This window comes from Pseudorasbora parva, chromosome 14 (assembly GCF_024679245.1).
Source record: "Pseudorasbora parva isolate DD20220531a chromosome 14, ASM2467924v1, whole genome shotgun sequence".
Taxonomy (NCBI): domain Eukaryota; kingdom Metazoa; phylum Chordata; class Actinopteri; order Cypriniformes; family Gobionidae; genus Pseudorasbora; species Pseudorasbora parva.
The window spans coordinates 25670209-25688191 of NC_090185.1; the positions used below are offsets into that span (position 1 = coordinate 25670209).

At 38.4% G+C, this 17983-nt stretch overlaps 1 protein-coding gene and 1 long non-coding RNA gene across 4 annotated transcripts in view; one reads left to right on the plus strand and one right to left on the minus strand.

Moving 5' to 3' along the window:
• Positions 1 to 207: 207 nt before the first annotated feature.
• On the minus strand, positions 208 to 1975 carry LOC137039546 (uncharacterized). Its single transcript, XR_010897686.1, has 3 exons — positions 1579 to 1975; positions 515 to 616; positions 208 to 242 (listed from the first exon to the last, which is right to left on the minus strand). It is a non-coding gene; the product is annotated as an uncharacterized lncRNA (long non-coding RNA).
• A 2954-nt stretch (positions 1976 to 4929) lies between these two features.
• dennd1b (DENN/MADD domain containing 1B) overlaps positions 4930 to 17983 on the plus strand; it is a 122452-nt gene continuing 109398 nt past the window's right edge. The window contains exons 1-2 of one of the 3 annotated variants that reach the window (XM_067416076.1): positions 4930 to 5252; positions 5940 to 6004. In XM_067416076.1, the coding sequence (XP_067272177.1) occupies positions 5236 to 5252; positions 5940 to 6004 (82 nt within the window). In that variant the 5' untranslated portion in view covers positions 4930 to 5235. The remainder of the gene's footprint in view (positions 5253 to 5939; positions 6005 to 17983) is intronic. The other 2 variants (XM_067416078.1, XM_067416077.1) reach the window with 2 other exon arrangements.

Sequence of the window (17983 nt, forward strand, 5' to 3'; positions counted from 1 at the left end):
CACAGTGGATAGATGTGATTCAAACCATTTCCTGAAGTGTGGGTTGCACATCTGGTGTAGCGTATTTCATCATTTTAAACAGAGTGTAAGACGAATGCGCATTAAAAGAAGTCCAAATTCAATACAGGAGCACACTAAATGAGTTGTTCAGCCCATCTTAACATTTACTGTTATACATAAAACAAAGAGTTGAAGGTTTTCTTCTTAGCAGGATCCTCCACATTAATTTGCCCGTATGGACACTGTCGGGATAAAAAAACAAGAAGTTTAGAGTTAACATATGGGCACTGTAAAGTTAAAAAAGAATTAATATCATGTGGACAGTTTGCTTTTTATTATGAATTGTGGGTTACTGACAGAATGGATTTCTCCTGTCTCAGCATCATGTAATCCATAAAAAAATCAACTAAATTTCACTCTAAATAAAAAATACTTACTGTAAAATTAATACAATACTGACTGACATTTATTTCAGTCCTCTTGTAAAGATACATGTGAAAAATATGAAGCTTACATGTCTGCAGGCACTCCCACAGCATCTTCCTCTTTTCCTATGGGCAAACTCAGTGAACACATTGTAGCCGGTTATAGGGTCAATGTATGTTCTTTCCTGATTCTGTGAACAGATGCAATTTGCAGTTGATCATCTGTTTGTTAATGCTCATATTTGATAAGACCAGTGTTTAAAAAAATAAAATAAAGATCAGTGTTTAAAAAAAATAAAAAATAAACATATTTCAGGGTAAATTATTAAACTTCTAAATAATTATAATAATAAAGTTTACATCTACTGGAAAACATCCCTGGAAATTGAACAAGTCATTAATGAAATACAGCAGAAAAACAATACAATCGTGTTTCTTAAGCATCATTTCTGACTCTTCCTCAGAGAGCATGGCTTCATCTATGACAGCCTTCGACGCCAAAAAGGCCTGAGGCACTTTTTGTGGCATGCCATTTCAGATGCCATCCTTTAGCTCCATAGTGAAGCTGACACTGTCTGTGCATCCTCCAACTCTATGGGTCTTCCATAACTTTCTCTCGGTCATCAAACTACATAGTTCCTGACAGCCAAAAGGAACTTTCAAAAATGACCTAGTCTTCCACACACTGAAGTAGCCTATTCTGCAAGTTAGAGGTCTAGTATGTTCTTTTTAGCTACATAAGAATGTAAAAATATCCTTAGAGTTGCAAAATGTAGGACTTTTTTAATAGTAGGAAGGCTTAGTTTCTAATAACCATCTGTGTTGGTTAGGTTCCCTCACATAGGTCACTGACTCAGGCTCGTGTATCTACACGAGTCTCTATAAATGTGACACCAGCTGCTATGCAGTTTATAAGCGTTTGTTTTTGCTCTTACCTTGCATGCGTCCATATGCAGTTCATAAATTAATCTCTCGTCATCTGAAAGCGTGCTAGATTCACGTGACGCGGTTGTGTTTTTACCGTGAGAATTCGAATTTGATTCGCTCTCGCGTGCACTGCAATATGAACGCGGCGTTTTCTTATTGTAGACCTCATTTGACATTATTATAACCGTTCGACAGCGTTTAAAACTGGTTAATCTTAAGAATCTACCTGAAACGAGGAGCACCATAACTCATGCTAAAAAGGGAAACTAAAAAGTCCTGTCACCTCACGACGTTGCTTGCAGACAAATGCAAACTTGTGACAGTACCTAGACGTGTGGAGACAGTTCTCACAACCACTGCCTACAGGACAAACTGTTGTTGTTGTTTAAAGAACTGTTCACACTCTGCTTTGCTGCCAATAAATGTTAAAAATAACCGCTGTGTTCTTCCTCGTTGTGCTTTTCATGTTCTGACAGTATTTTACACAAGATGCATTTAAGCGCCCTCTCTGTTGGACTGTAGAATTGCAGCAGGGGAAATTGTGTATTGTAATTCTTTTAAAGGCACAATATGTAAGATTTTTGTATTAAAATATACCCCAAAACCACTAGAACGATGTCATATATTTTGTTTACATTACATTACATTTGTTACATTATCCCAAATGCTTCAAAGAATGTTTAAATCAAAATATTTTAACCAGGACACGGACTGTGTCCGTGCATCACCTATCAATTGCATCATACCCGCTTTTATTTTGTGGAAACCATGGAAACACCAAATATACTTTAATATATTATGTGTTGTATTAGACAGTTGAGCAACAGGATACATTCATATACAGAAAACTAATCATTGTTCCTATAGCTCAACATAGTCTTATTGTTTACCATGTACCAAGTACCATGCTTTACATGCATCTTACTGCATTGTGTCTCATAGCTGCAACTTTCAATACACTTAAATGTCAAATCTGTATCTCCCCCATGTTAAAGCCCCACTTGGCTACTTTTCCTCTCGGGGTCCCCCTACAGTTGGGAAAAAATAATGTCCTCAACTACTGTCGTAAGCTCTGTAATCCTACAACAGGGCATGCCATCGCGCGTGCATTTGTTGACATGACAACCCTGATAGCCCTGAACTAGTGATGCGTGGCTCGTCTCATAACCCGCGGACCCGTATGTCTATTTAATGGTCGCGGGTGCGCGGCGGGTTGTAAAAATATATACAGTGGTGCGGTGCGGGCCAAATAACTTCATAAAAGCCTCCCGCGGGTCGGTGCAGCACTAACAGTTCCCCTGAACACTGCAAGAGGATTTCGAGTTCTTCTGGCGTCGCGTGTGAAATGTCTTCATCCCAGGTAACGTTACAGTCAGTGGCATATGCTTCAGCATGTCATATGAATATAATTTCATGGGTTTTATTTTTTTCAAACGCCAAATAATCACGATGCTCACGTTTACAAGCCAGCGTCATTATAGTAGTCTATTGGTTACCGTTTTACAGAATCTATATGATACTTCAGTTCAATGTTTGAGTGGTAGCTCACCGTAACAAGCAGGACAGCATCGGTCGGGCACGCCTCCTTCAGCTCACGCCGACGAGAAAACGCTGGTCACATTTTGATCCTCGTCCTGCCTTTAGTCCCATCACTTTTTCTTTTCCTCTTATTGCTTTCCTCCAACAAAACCTTTTCTTTCTTATGTGTCTGTGCTGCTTCGGACATGACTATATTATCCGACGAACAAAGTTGGGCTCGCACGTCTGAATGTAAGGAAGTGTGTGTGTTGGTGGAAGTGACGTATATGCCGTAAAGCAGTCGAATTTTGTAGTTCTTTTTGTTCTCGGGTTACTACCCGAAACCCGAAGTTTAAAAGTACGATTAAAAACGATACAGACCCCATCAGGCTATGGCAGACGTGTCATTCAACCTATTGTAAGTCGATGTATCATCACAAGAGTCTTAAAAAATATATTATGAAGGTTGAAAAGTTACCTAGTGCTGCTTTAAGATGCCCATCTTTATAGCAGAAACAAATATGTTTATAGCCTACAAACATTTGTTTTGGTCTATACAGCTAATTTTTACAACTTTCATGACAACTGTGAGTTTTAAAAAAAAAGTTTTTGTTGTAATCTGATGGCTCAGAAAGGCCTTATTTGACCCCAATGTCATTTCCTCTCTCAATACCCATAAAAGGCATCAAAGGTGCCCTAGAATGATTTGAAACAATATTTTAAATTGTTCTCTGATATCTAATAGAGGGTATGTGGCTTATTTAAGGTAAAAAAAAAATCCAGATACAGTTTTACAGGTCCATTTACAACCCTATAAATTGTCCCTAGTGTGTAATGTTCTGTTTTTGCCTTATTTGGAGGGGTCATGAATATTAATGCAGAGTTCTGCTCTGATTGGCTGTTTCACTGCACGGCTCAATGACAGCTAACACATCTATACAATTGTCATGATTTTACAATGATAGCTTCTTAACTTTGAATCACAAACTGAACTGGGTAGCGCGTAATATATATATATATATATATATATATATATATATATATATATATATATATATATATATATATATATATATATATTTAAATGTGACATTTAAAACACATGACCGCTTGCCCCACAAAAAACGTGATAAGTTGCACTGACTTGACATTTATAAAAAACTTCCTTGTTCTAAGAATTTATAGTTCATCTGCCATCATTATATAGTTGACTCTTGCCTGTTTAACTGTGCATACTATTACAGGCTTGCATATTTAATTCCTTAGAATATTGTGCTTATTCAGATTACTGGTATTACTGGTAAAATTGAGTAACTACAAACAACACATAACAACAGTATATTTCACTTTGAAATAACAAGCAGTGACACGTAATGTAGCAAGATTTCCCTTCATTAACCACATTCACACAAACCTTGTAGTAGTTTTCCGCAGGAAATAGACACATATAAAATGTCCTTGTATTGCAACAGGTTTCAATGATGGTGACCCATAAGAAACAAAAGCTTTTTTTGGAAACAAGTGGGTGGTGTGAATTTATACTTCCTTTGCTTCACCAATAGTGTTTATCTTATAAACAGGTCCTGTTTTTACATTTTTAAACATGTGGTCATATTCCTTTTTCGAAATATTTAAGGACATAATAATATAAAGAAGGCATTTACAAACCATAAACACAAGCATAGTATGCAAGATAGCATCAGTAAAGACATGCCTATGCATGCATGATAAAGAAAAAATGCTTTGAAGGTGCAGGGACAGTTTAGCTAGGCTACATAAAACATAAATAAAAAAGACATTTACTCCTTTTCATTTCATTTTGTTGAAAACCTTTTGTGTTCCACATTTTTTCTTCTGTGGAACGCAAAAACAGAAAAACTAGCCTATAATAAGTAAAGCAACTGCAATATTAACAGTCACAATTCACTCGCATCTTTTTTCCATTCAAGTGAATGGAGACTGGGGCTGTCATTTCGCCTGTCACTTCATTTTGTATTACACTCATACAGGTTTGAAACAACACGAGGTCGAGCAAAATTGTTTATTATTGTACATTTTTGGAATCACAATCCCGCTGAAATAGGTACACTCGCGCGCTCGAGCAAACTCGCGTGACCCAGGTGCTTCCTGGTGCTTCACTGCAGGATCACAGCCAGGGGAACCGAAACGGTCAGCAGCGCGTCCAGGAAGCGTCACCGAGGAGCACGCGCGCCGGCAGATAGAGGAATGCAGCAGTTTCCGCGACCGTCTGTCAGGTGGCTGCGAAACTAGAAGGTTCGTAGGCAGCGCGCGTGGCTCGGAGTGCGCGACGGTGTTTTATTTTCCCGCCGTCGGCGCGAGCTTCTGCTGACGCGATGCTTTAACCATGGACAGCAGGATAAAGTAAGTCATCAATTGTTTACCTTACACATTTATCGTGTTTGTCGCGGTACGCGTTATCAGTCTCCTCAAATAAAATTATCTTATATGGTTAAAATGAAGGTAGCGGCTATTGTAAATCTGTTAGTTAGCTCATTTGGCTAGTGAGAAGAGATGACAGGTCCAGCTGACCGGTTAGCTGTTTACCTCAGACATGCTAACTAGCCTAGCCGCATTCCTCAACAGCCATTTAAACTTGACAGCTGCACATATTTAATTTAGCTGGAATTAGACGCCGGTAACATCTTGTACCATTATCATCTATGTGTTTTCACTGTAATAACATTATTATGATTATATTGTGAATTCACAAGAGCAAACTGACTAACGTTACATACTATAGTCTCTAATGACATGTCGAGCTTTTAAAGACATAACTTAGTTGATGGAAAATTAACGTTACAGCATGTATAACTTTTTCTTCTGTGGAACACAAGAAGATGTTAGGATGTTGTATGGAAATATATGCAGTAATAGTAATTGGGAACTGAGACTGTCATTTTGACTAACATCTTGTTTTGTGTTTTCAAAAGAAGAATGAAAGTTACGTTGTTTCGGAAAAAAAGGAAAATCGTGACAAAATGTTTGTTCCTTTAACAGTCTCAAAGAGTTGTTAAATTAGTGAATTGTGCTTGTTTTTTCTCTTTTCAGCGAGAATCCTGAGAGAACATTTGATTTGGCCCTTCAGGTTGCATGTCCATCGTCTGAAAATGAAGGTAAGCTTTCATTTATCAATTTTGTTATGTTTTGCATATGCAAGTGTTGCTTTAAAGGGCCCCTTTTTCCTCCAAAACACATTAGAAAGACTTTGTTGATCCTCTATTTTAAATCACTATTTGCTTGCTGTCATATACTTTGAAATGGCATAAAAGGAATCCCTGTTTACTCAGGCTTATGTAACACTGCTCATATTTCATGGCTTTTAAGTGATAATGTGTGGCGTTTGTATTGTACAAAAGTGTATTATAGTTTTTTCAAATGACGTTTGTTTTTGTGTCAGTGATGACATATATAGTTGAAGGTGAATTATGTATGATATTATGGGTATATGCGTCAACTAAATGTGGCAACTGAGTAGCCATTTAATTACATAACACAGTTTTCAACTAAACTTTTTTTACACAACAACAGCGTTTTGGGAGCCTGAAAGTGCAAACTTTTGGAAATGTGATTCAAAGTGTGAGGTTTTGAAATGATGCTGTTATCGCCTCCGGGCAAACTACAAAAACGTGAATTTTGTGACAACGGTGATGTCATGTTCAGTCTATGGGCCCTATCATACACCTGACACAATGCGACATCAGGCGCGACGAAAGTGTTTTTTTTTAGCTAGTTTCAGTCTGCTGCAATTATAATTTTTAAATCCAGCTCCACATTGCTTAAATATCAAATGTGCCCATTTGTTCACCCATGGTCTGAAAACGAGGTGTGTTCAGGCGCATTTTTGGCGCGTTGCTATTTTGAAGCAACTAGAAATGGCTGCACCATTGACCAACTGAAACCTGGTCTATAGTCAATAGCGCAGCATTTTTTGTTATTTAAACGGCGCATTAGTAATATGCACCTATATGCCGTTGGACAATGTGCGTACATTCTGCTTATTACACACACAGAGAAGCGCAACACATTTTAAATATTAAAAATAAAAGGACTGCTTTCTGGAGAAGTGTTCAGTCTTTCCGCACAACTGGCTTTTAAAGGGAATGGGAGATGAGACTCTGATTGGTTTATAAAACTTGCGCCCAAAACATACCTATGACTCATTAAGAGACTAGGTAAAGCCCTTTTGGATCATGCTCCAGGCGTGCCAACTTTTTTTTTTTTTCGTGTCAGTGTCAGGCAAACTAAATAATAAAATTACACTTCAAATATTTTTTCCCCAAAGTTAGTTTATGTCACTGAAGGCAGTTATCATCACAATGATTTCATTTCAAGTGTTCGTTTTTAAAATAAGTTTAATTTGAGTTAGTTATTTGATGCTATGAAAACGAGGGGTGTGACGTCATGATTGACAGCTGAGACTGACGGCTTCTCTGAGTGAAGTTGTCACTGAGGCACTAACTGTCTTTTTTCGAAATTTTTGGGAGCAGATTGGAGCTTTAGCTTTAATTTCTACATTTCCATAACTGTTTATTTCACACCAACATAATTAATTGTTCTGCATCTGCGAGAGTGTGGGCGGGCTTTTGATATCGCAGCTGTACTTCCTGCTCTACTTCCTGCTCTCTACTGCGCAACTCTGGTCCCGAAATCGCTACTGCGCAGACTCGGTCCCAAGATGTCCGCGCCGTGCAAGCCACCTAAAAGCTTCAAATCTACCAAGCGGAAACGGAGGATGTCGAGTCGTCCATATTTTTTTACGGTCTGGTGTTACCTCAGCGATTTAGCATATGGCTTTGTATCAGTTGAAAGCCAGGAGTATATTCTAATGATCATGCTCCCCCCCCCCCCCCCCCCCCATATCCTCCTAAGACGGAAAAAATCCATAGATTTCTGGAAAATCTGAGGATTTTGAGCTGTTTTCCGCATGTTTTTCAACCCGCCCATGGGGGGTGGGATCATACTCAGTGCTCGGCTTGGGCATCTACAGGCATTTATGTAAACGGAGCGGAGGAGCAAAGAGTGTGTGAGCAAAGTGTGCTTTTAACTTTTCAAATTAATTCCTATGAAAGCTAAGCTTTCAAAGGCATGAACTGAAAAAACGCTGCGAGTGTAGGCCGCGGTCGCGCTTACCTCAACTCCAGTGCACCAACACGATGTGTTTCAAACCATGCATTAAAATAGGTCCCTATTATTACGTGGTGTTAAAAAAAAAAAAAGACCGCAAGCTACTGGCCTGGCATAATACAGCATTTTTAAAATAGTTTTCGTGGATCCATGTGAATGGGGATCGCTTTGAAAACATTGACGTCTATACATGAAAAACGCGAAGGAAATCACAATTGTGACAAAAAAATAAAAAAGGTTTTACTTCATTTTCTTAACATAAATTGAACCAAAAATGGCTAATATCCACATTTAACCAAAGTCTTACTAAGCTTATCATCAATCTAACTTTGTACCATCTAAAGCCTTTATTGTGAAACTTTGACAGCTTTAAAAGCAACTTATTTTTAGCTGATACGCTTGGCCATTTTCCATGCTTGAAATGTATGACTAAATGATGCGTTTTGCGTCTGGGGGATTCACGGACAGGAAGTTGTTGCTGTAGATGTGAGGGGTGGTCAGATTCGCTTTTGTTGGGCTGGCATGCGTGTGTTTCCATTTTAGATCAGCACTCGCTTGGTTTGCATCTCCTCTGAGCTGTTCAGAAAAACCTGCAGATGCATTTTGTAATTAGGTTAATGTGCTGTGATATCAATCTTGGTTTTGTGAATCTGGTATGCTTTGAGCTCTGCAAGGTTAAATAGAAAACACCCATATCTTTAACAGACCAGGTAACGACTGCTGTGCTGTGCTGTGCTGTGAAGTGAGACTATTATGAATCTTTTTTGTAACAGAAAGAAACATTCCTATGTTTGGACTCAATATGACATAAACGGATATGAAAAATGGCTTGTTATATGCTTCAACATACTGATTTTTGTTCCTATCCTGAAACTATCATTACTCTTTTTGCTTGACATTGAAGGGGTGGGGAGCAGGTGGTTCACAGAGGCAGCTGTTGCTCTGACCGAAAAAGGAAAATATTCCCGGTCCAGCCGCTGATGTGAAAGTTGAAAGCTATAACCCACTTCCCTCATCATCATATGTCGGCATTCGTCTCATTTCCTGACCCCGACTCTCAGAATTGCAGCTTCATTCTAAGAGGCTTTAAGGCCAAACAGAAGTTCGTCAAGGACAGGAAACAATTCCAGCCTGAGATAACATACACACGCCATTAGCCGCATGCAATATCTTCTCACAAATGAAAGGTTGTGGTTTACAAAATAACGAATCTTTTCCCATTTCCAGTTGAAGCATGTGATTGACTGCTCACGGCCCAGTACTTGAGTTTCATGCTTTTTGTTCTGTTCAGACACGGTGGGCCTGCGGGATAGCGCCTGAAACATATTTCTGTTGCCAAATGGGGTGATTCAAGAGCATTTGTGGGAATATGAGGCATTCAAGGGGATTCTCATCAGACATTCTGCCTCTCCACTCACCTCATGTGTCATTTAGCCTAATTTGATATTTGATCAGCCCAAATACAGTTCAGTTTCTCTTGAGGAAAAAAGTCAAGCAAACCTACAAATACATTGCATTTCAAGGAATAGTTCACCCAAAAATGAAAATTGTCATTACTTACTCACTATTCACTTCCATTGCATTAAGTTGCAGGGCTTGACGCTTACTTTTTTTTTACCCCAAGGAGCACCTGTGCTCTAGCCTAGAAATCTAGACGCATCCTAGCGGCAGCAAATTTATTCTGCCCGCGAGTGTCGTCTAGCAACTCTCAATACCCTTCTGAGCTGTAATTGCCTAACTCTTGCCGGGCCAATCACATCGTGTATAGAGTCGGTGGGCGGAGCCATAATGACGACGGCCGAGTTGCGCATGTGTGCTTCTAGTAAACACATAAACTGGCGAACGGCGGTCTTTCGAATCAGCTTTGACCGGGCCTCTAGAAGACTTTGAGTTAAGCTTTTCTCTGAGAAAAGAACGGCACTGAAGTTATTCTTAAAAAGAGAAGATGTGTTCAGAGTTTTGCCGACCGGATACGGCGAATGTTTAATCTGTCAACAAGCTCTGTTTCACCTTTGTTGCTCTGGTTGGTTGTAGTGCTATCCAATCGCGTGCAGAGGGAGTTTGAAAGACAACCGTTTATCCGCCCCTCAGATTGAGCCCTGTCTATGGTGAGTTTCCAGACCAAACATCTTGATGTGGGTCTGGCTTGTCAGGCTACCTGTGCTCTCAAGTTGAAAAATGTAGGCGTGCGTATAGAAACTTTAGAGGCGCAGCTAACTATCTCACCATTTATATAGAAAATGTACTCAGGTTTTGCCATACTAGTGTTATTTACTGAGATACTGTATAATACATTTAATTTAATTCTGCTTTCATTTTAATTTTAGAGAAGTTTTTTTAATGCCTATAGTTTTTATAAATATTTCAGTTTTAGTTCGGTACATCAGGTTAATTTCAAATAAATAAAAATAAGAAAAGTAAAAAAATAATAATAATATTTAATTTTATGTTGGTTAACTTTTTATTTATTTTCAAGTAAAGAGTTTTTTAATGGTTTTAGTTTTTATTAACTATAATAAAACGTATAATAGTAAAATCTGTACATTTAATAATATGCATCAAATAATATTCTTAGTCTTTTGTTACTGTGACGGGGCATCCTAGACATAAGCTACAATAGATACAGCTGCAATAATGAAATGGAAATTAAAGTAAACTACAAAGTTTGTGTAAACAAATAATAACCGGGGTGGTCTTTTATTTAATAAAGCCCGAAATACACAGGGACTATTATTTTAAACTTCACTGACCACATTACTGCAACAGCCCGGTCCTGCAGATTTGCTTTATACAACATTAGAAAGATTAGACCCTTCCTATCAGAACAGGCTGCACAACTCCTGGTTCAAGCTCTTGTTCTCTCCAGACTGGATTATTGTAATGCTCTTCTGGCTGGGCTTCCAGCATGCACTATCAAACCCTTGCAGCTGATCCAGAATGCAGCGGCGAGAGTGGTCTTTAATGAGCCGAAGAGAGCGCATGTCACCCCTTTCTTCATCAAACTGCACTGGTTGCCAATGGCTGCTCGCATCAAATTCAAGGCACTAGTTCTCGCCTACAAAACAACCACTGGTTCTGCACCATTATACCTAAACTCAATTGTTCAGACTTACACACCCTCCAGAAGCTTGCATTCTGCGAATGAGCGGCGCCTCGTGGTTCCTTCCCAAAGAGGCATGAAATCGCTCTCACGGACATTTTCCTGGACCGTTTCCACCTGGTGGAATGACCTGCCGATCTCAATTCGTGCTGCCGAGTCTGTAGCCATTTTTAAAAAACATCTTAAGACACATCTTTTCCAATTGCACTTTTCCTATTGCACTTGACCAATACAGAATAGCACTTACTGATCATATCTACGTCTCTCATCCGGATTTGTGCCTTCAGGCGGGTATGTTACATAGTTATCATAGCTACCAAAATCCAGTGTTCTGTATTTTGCGTACGTGAGTTTTTGCTGTCGATGGCTATTGCTGCGCGTTAAGCTAGAATGCCATACAAAACCAACCCATTGGGCCACTGAATCCGCATTAACGACAACAGTTGGGGCATCAGCCTTAGTCCTAATGGGTTGTTATCTTAGCTATCCAAATCCAGTGTTCTGTATTTTCCGTACGTGAGTATTTGTTGTAGCTGGTTATAAAAAAAAAAAAAAAAAAAAAAAAAAAAAAAAAACACAGTTGTGTACTGTGCTAATTAATTGAGATTTCTTACAGCTCTTACAGGTTGTTGGCTTTGTTTGTTTTGTTGCTTCTATTGCTCTACCCTTTTTTGTAAGTCGCTTTGGATAAAAGCGTCTGCTAAATGATTAAATGTAAATGTAAATGTAAATTTTGAAATGTCTATGGTTTATTATTGCAGACTGTTTATTCAAATTCAGATGAGGGAGATGAAATATGCATTCTTACAACTGTATACAACATATTACCATATAAACACCATAAAGTAAACATCGTCATAATTGATCAGCATTAGTTCATAAGCAATCGCTTGGCATAAATGAGCGCTATTCATTGATTCCTAACTGATCTGAAGTGTTGCGTGAGCCCGTAGAACTCACCGTACGTAGTTCACCGTTCAGGCTTCGAAATGCGAAAAGCGAAGCGCTCACATTTAATTGATTAAAATCATAGCCTTTTGGAGTTTAATAATCACATTAGGCAGTATTGCAATTTGTTTTTCCACCCCCAAAACATAAGATGCCTTAAAATGAACATTAAGACGCTTGTTATTCCATTTAAGGTATTGAAGACTATTATATATATATATATATATATATATATATATATATATATATATATATATATATATATATATATATATATATATATATATATATATATATATATATATATATCATTTTTTTTTTTTTTTTTTTTTTTTTTAAACTGATCCGCAGGGATTGTTTCTTCACACACAGATGCTCCAAAATACATTGTACAGTTCGCACACATATTTTTAGTCGCAGATGTGAGTGAAATGGTCGCACTGTTGAGCCCTGAGTTGTTCCAACCCTGAGTTTCTATCTTTTGTTGAACTGAAATGAAGATATTTTAAAGAATGTTAGTGAATAGATAGTTGACGGCACCCATTGACTCACATAGTAGGAAAAAAATAATATAGAAGTCAATGGGTGCCATCAAAATGCATTATATTTGTGTTTATCCAACGTGAGCTGCATTGCAGGAGTTCATGCATTTCTTGGGAATCCATCCCATGATCTTGCTTTACTCTGAGTTACAGGAACCACTGGCGTGATCTTTGTTTGTGTTGGTCAGTTTATTACTAGATACCAGATTAGAGGAAACCACCCTTTGCTTTTGTGTCATCTTTCATTTCCCTCTTTGTCCACAAAAGTTTACTCTTAAGTGCATTTTCTAGTAGTGATGCATCTTAGTTTCAGAGCATGTCACGTTATCCTGCTGCCGTTTGTAGGGAGTTTTTTTTCTTCTTCTAATGCTGGAGAGTAATTAGCTTCACACTGTTAATGTGAACAGTGAAACCTTTGCTTTTTAAAGTTCAATTTCCTTTTAAGCAACGCTACTACAACATTACAGGGAACCACTGCATCTATTTTCAGCATGCTGCCACGAGAACACAAAAGTCATTTCCAGGACTTCTGATTCTGAAGATGGTGTCATGTTTATATATTTTTTTTTGTTCTGTTCCAGTCTTTTGCGCATTGTCAAACAGGTTTTTGTTTAATGTGTCTTGCGCTAAGTTTAGGGACGGAAATACTTTTTTGTTTTTTGAAAGAAGTCTCTAATGCTCACAAAGGCTGCAATTTGATTTAAAATACAGTAAAAACAGTACTATTGTGAAATATTATTACAATTTAAAATAGTTATTTCTCGGTTTTAATATAGTTTTTAACTGTAATTTATTTCTGTGATGCAAAGCTGAATTTCCAGCATCATTACTCCAGTTTTCAGTGTCACATGATCTTGTGTAAATTTTTTTGGCTATAGTTTGTACACCTCGTCAGTGTTGTGTATTATATGCGCTTCTGTCACAAGATGATGACAGGAAACTAGGCATGCACTGATATGAAAATGTTTGCCGATACGATGACCGATAATTCTTTATATTTGAATGCCGATAACCCATTTACTGGCCGGTGAATCTAATTCCAAATGTTTACATACATTTTGAGAGCTTGTTTACAAAAACAAAAGTCTCACAATTAAAAGCTGTAATAATTTTATTTAGCCTAAATAGCAGACTTGCACTTCACTGTATTTTCCTTTTTGAAGTGACTCCAATTGTATTTCAAGCAATTTAAAACCGTCACGCTGTACAGTGCGCACCTGAAGTGCCTTGAACCGCGCAGCATTATTCAATGTGTTGACGTAATTTCTCCTGAAATGCTCCAGCTGTAAGAAGCTCCTCCCCTTTTTGAAACGGCCAATAGCGTTTTGTTAATACCACAGTTTGACTAGAGCCTTTCTGTTTTCTTCCGAATCTCTAATGTTTATAATCATAATCTCCTCCATATCTCTTTGAAATGAATCACTTAATCACAGAATTGAAATGTGTCCGATATGTTTTGTTGTCTCCACCGACTGGCGCATTTGATCCGTGCTGCGCTCTCGTGTCTCTAATCAAAGGCTCTGTTTTAGACTGTGTGTGCTGGGGCGGTGTGTGTGAAACAAACGTAAAACCAGGGGCTTCAGATTCTAGAGAGCATTTGATTGGACAGAAGATGTGATGAGAAGGTGAAGTCTGCGATGATGTCATCAAAATCCATGATCCATTTTTACAGAAGTGAGAGACTTTGAATGCCTATATCTCCTAAATGTAAATGTTGCCATTGTTTTGGAACACACCAGCTTTTTCACAACCTGAAGGCTAACATAGTCATACTAAAAGCTAAACACCTTCAATTTTGATTTAAGGGGGCCTTGAGTTTTCTAATAATCCATTAAATAATCCAAGGAAATAATCCATTATTTGTCTGCTTTAATATATCAGCTAAATTATTTTATCGGGCCTATAACGATCATATTAAAAATGAACCTATATCAGCTGATACTGATATGGATGCTAATGTATCGTACATTCCTACAAGAAACCTTTTTCTGTAGTGTGAGCAGCCCAGCAATTCAGGTAGTCTCGCGGTCCTGTAGTGTAAGCTTCCCCTAACAGATCAGTTAACTTGCCAAAGTCAAATTTGAAAATGTGTAGCTTTGCTCATCTCTAATATAAATAAAATAGGATACATTCAGGAACAAATAGTTTTAAAGGTAATGCCATTGTTTTCGTCTCCAGCATGGGTCTGGGGTTGACAGGCCTAGAGACTGCGGAGTAGGTGACTTATTTTAGCTAACATTAGAAGATGAATACTTTGCCAGATTGGATTAAGCAGGACTGCCATGCTTGTGCTTGGCACTAGTGAGCCGCATTGATGTTTTTCATGCCCTGTGCCAAAGCCAGCAGATGATGCTGACTGTGCCAAGGCAGTAGGTGGAGACAGATGCTACCTGTCTTGCCTCTTCTTTTCTTCCAGATTGCACCCAATAATAAAGCAATAAAAAATAATAGACCTGATATTTACAACTACACTTGTGCTGCAATTAGCAAAGTGATTTCCCAGCGATGACCAACAGCTTTTTCGCCCAGGCCACATGTATTTCAGTTGTGTTAAGGACCTATTTCATGGTGCCAAAATCCATGCTGTCCGCCCCCAAGTCTCTGATTTGTTTTTGGTCTGTAAATATGGAATTTTAAATGCAATTTATTCACTTACAAAAAGTTGAGATACGGTCACATTTACCATTTTTCAGCAAATTTTCGTAAGTGAAATAGTCATTTTAATAGAATACACATGATAAAATGTTGGCACACAGGCCAACACTACAGAATTTACATGTTGACCAACAGAAATCTGCTTGGTTTGAGAGTGACTATACATGGCTAAGTTTTTCAGGTTGATCTATAATTAGTTAAGAAATACTACAGAAATTATTGTAATCAAATGTAAATTAAAACTGGATAGTTTTCTTTGTAAAGATTAAATTTAGTATTTAAAGATGAAATGCTATACTTGTAAAGATTAAATGCAGAATAATACTTACAGTTACAAAAGTTCAAAAATGATTCAGTCAAGAGCAGTCTTTTGTTCTTTGATTTAATATGACTGACAGTTGCAGGTTTATTAGGCTGCTGTCACTTTAAGAGTTTATGCACCGATTCAATATACTTCACAACATGCGTTTCTTTCAACTATTTACATTCTTAAACTGACTGCATTTACCTGAATATTTGACCAGACCGGCATTTTGACATAATTGTGTATGTGTTTGACAGTTTAAGCGCAATAAGCCAGAAAAAGAAGAGGATTTTGCACTCACAAGCTGTTTGAGGCGGCTTTATGAGAGCAACACTTGAATAGATCAGTGGTGTGAGCGCAAAACCTGTGGGAATGAGTAGAATTATGCAAAATACAAGCACTAATTAATCAGAGCGAATAAGATGAGAGAGCAAGAATGTGCAGCTGGTATCACTATATCAATACTGCAGAAAATGATTATTGGAACTGTTTCAGATATTTTTAGAAATATTGCTATTTTTGACAACATTAGTTTGAGATGTAGCTTCACTATCGGAAATGTGCTATTTTTGCCTGGGAATATTTGCCAAAATTTGATTAATGTGACTGCACCTTAATAGCACAACTCTGCTGAACATGCCGCACAATTTAAGATAAAATTTGTCTATTTTTTAAATATTTTTTTTTACATAATGAACAATAGTAATAATGATGCTTGTCATAGCAAACACCTCTGATTGTAAGGTAAAAATAAGGTGCCAAAATGAAACCAAAATTTGATCTTTCTTTCAGAGAATCAGTTACATTTGCAGGCTTCAAGATTAACCAGTTTGACTTTGTCATGTGAAGTTTGAGTCATCAAACTAAATATTATAAAAATGTACCTGTAGCTCGATTACCTTTTTAAATATATCCTAGCACATTTATTTTCCTGCCTCAGATTTCACACACCAGCTTTTGACAGGTCTGTGAGCCAAGGGTCTTTTTTTGCCATTTGACCCCCACCTTGTTAAATAACCTGATTGGCGCTCAGCTGTGTCTAGGGTTCAGTGCCAGCTAACACTTTGGTGGGGCTTCGTTGTCAGACTAACAATGCCGCTGTGCCTAAGATGGTGTTGATTGGTCATTACTCATAATGGCTACAGGGGTAGTTTGCGCATGATTTTCTTTTACTTTATAGTCATGCAGATTCAATTCAGTTTGATCTGCCCTCATTATACTTGTGCAACTTCATCAAGTCTCCCCGGATCCCCTTTGCCAGCATCACCCGAAAATACAGCTTAATGATGGAAAAAAGCTTTAGTTTGAAGCCATGGAATAAGTTATCCCACACACCCCTGCTTAGAACTGAATTCAGATTGACCTCCAGTTCTGCAAGTTATGGATTTTCACTTCATGAAACTCTCTGTGCTTTTTTTCCCCCTTGCCGTGCTGAACAGTCTCGTTAGTTGTGAACAGTCTGAAGCCGTTCCACTGGGGCTGTGAATATATGAATTTCTGATTACGATGGAAGTTTTGCCAAATTCACCAGCGCTGGATGGTTCCGCAGTCACCTGTTCCTAAACTCCTACGTGTTGCCGCAAGTGGCGCACGCTTTGAGAACCTTCTCCTTTTTTGATTTGCAATGATTTTGATTGACGTTCAAGTGGTTTTTGTTTTGCTTAGCTTTGCTGTGGTGTCCGGTGCTGGCGAGTGAAGATCAGCAGATGTGACGGGAACAGTCAGGCCCTGCAGGGTGTCGGCCTGTTTCTTCTCAGGTGGTTTGACCCCACACACCCTCCCTCTTAGGCTACACGGGACCTGTTCTGCTGTGTGTGGACTGTGTTTTGCGTGTGCACGGCAGCAGGACGAATCTGCTGATTGGTGTAATCTGAGAGGCAGCTCACCGCAGGGCTCGTCACGGCACTCCAGACTTCCTCGTTTTAAGTGCACCGTCGCAGTCAGTCTTCAAGAACATGGAAAGACTGCTTGGCAGAACTATTCTTGGAGTTGCGTAATGACATTGAATGTGAGGATGCGGTAAATAATTGATCCTGCTGATTTAGATTATTGCGTTGTCATTTCAAACACTTCAGCCTGAACCCAGAGAGAAAGTTTGCCTTTACTTCTGCAAATGCTAATAAGGCCAGCTCTGAAGAAAGACACATTAAAAGTTGCTCCGGATCTTCTGTAGGCTCCTACTTAATGTTGGGTTTGAGTCCACATTAGTCAAGTCCGAGTCGAGTATGAGTCTTTAACCAGTCGAGTCCAAGTCCAAAAGGTCCCAGTCTGACTAAACAATTCTGAATTTCATAAGTCAATAATTTTTTAAACCATAACAACTTTTTATAAAAATGTTGGAACTGGCCACTGTTCACGCCTCCCTTTGGAAGCATATAGAGAAGCTATGGTGGCCAACACAGGACAAAGATGTTGTCTG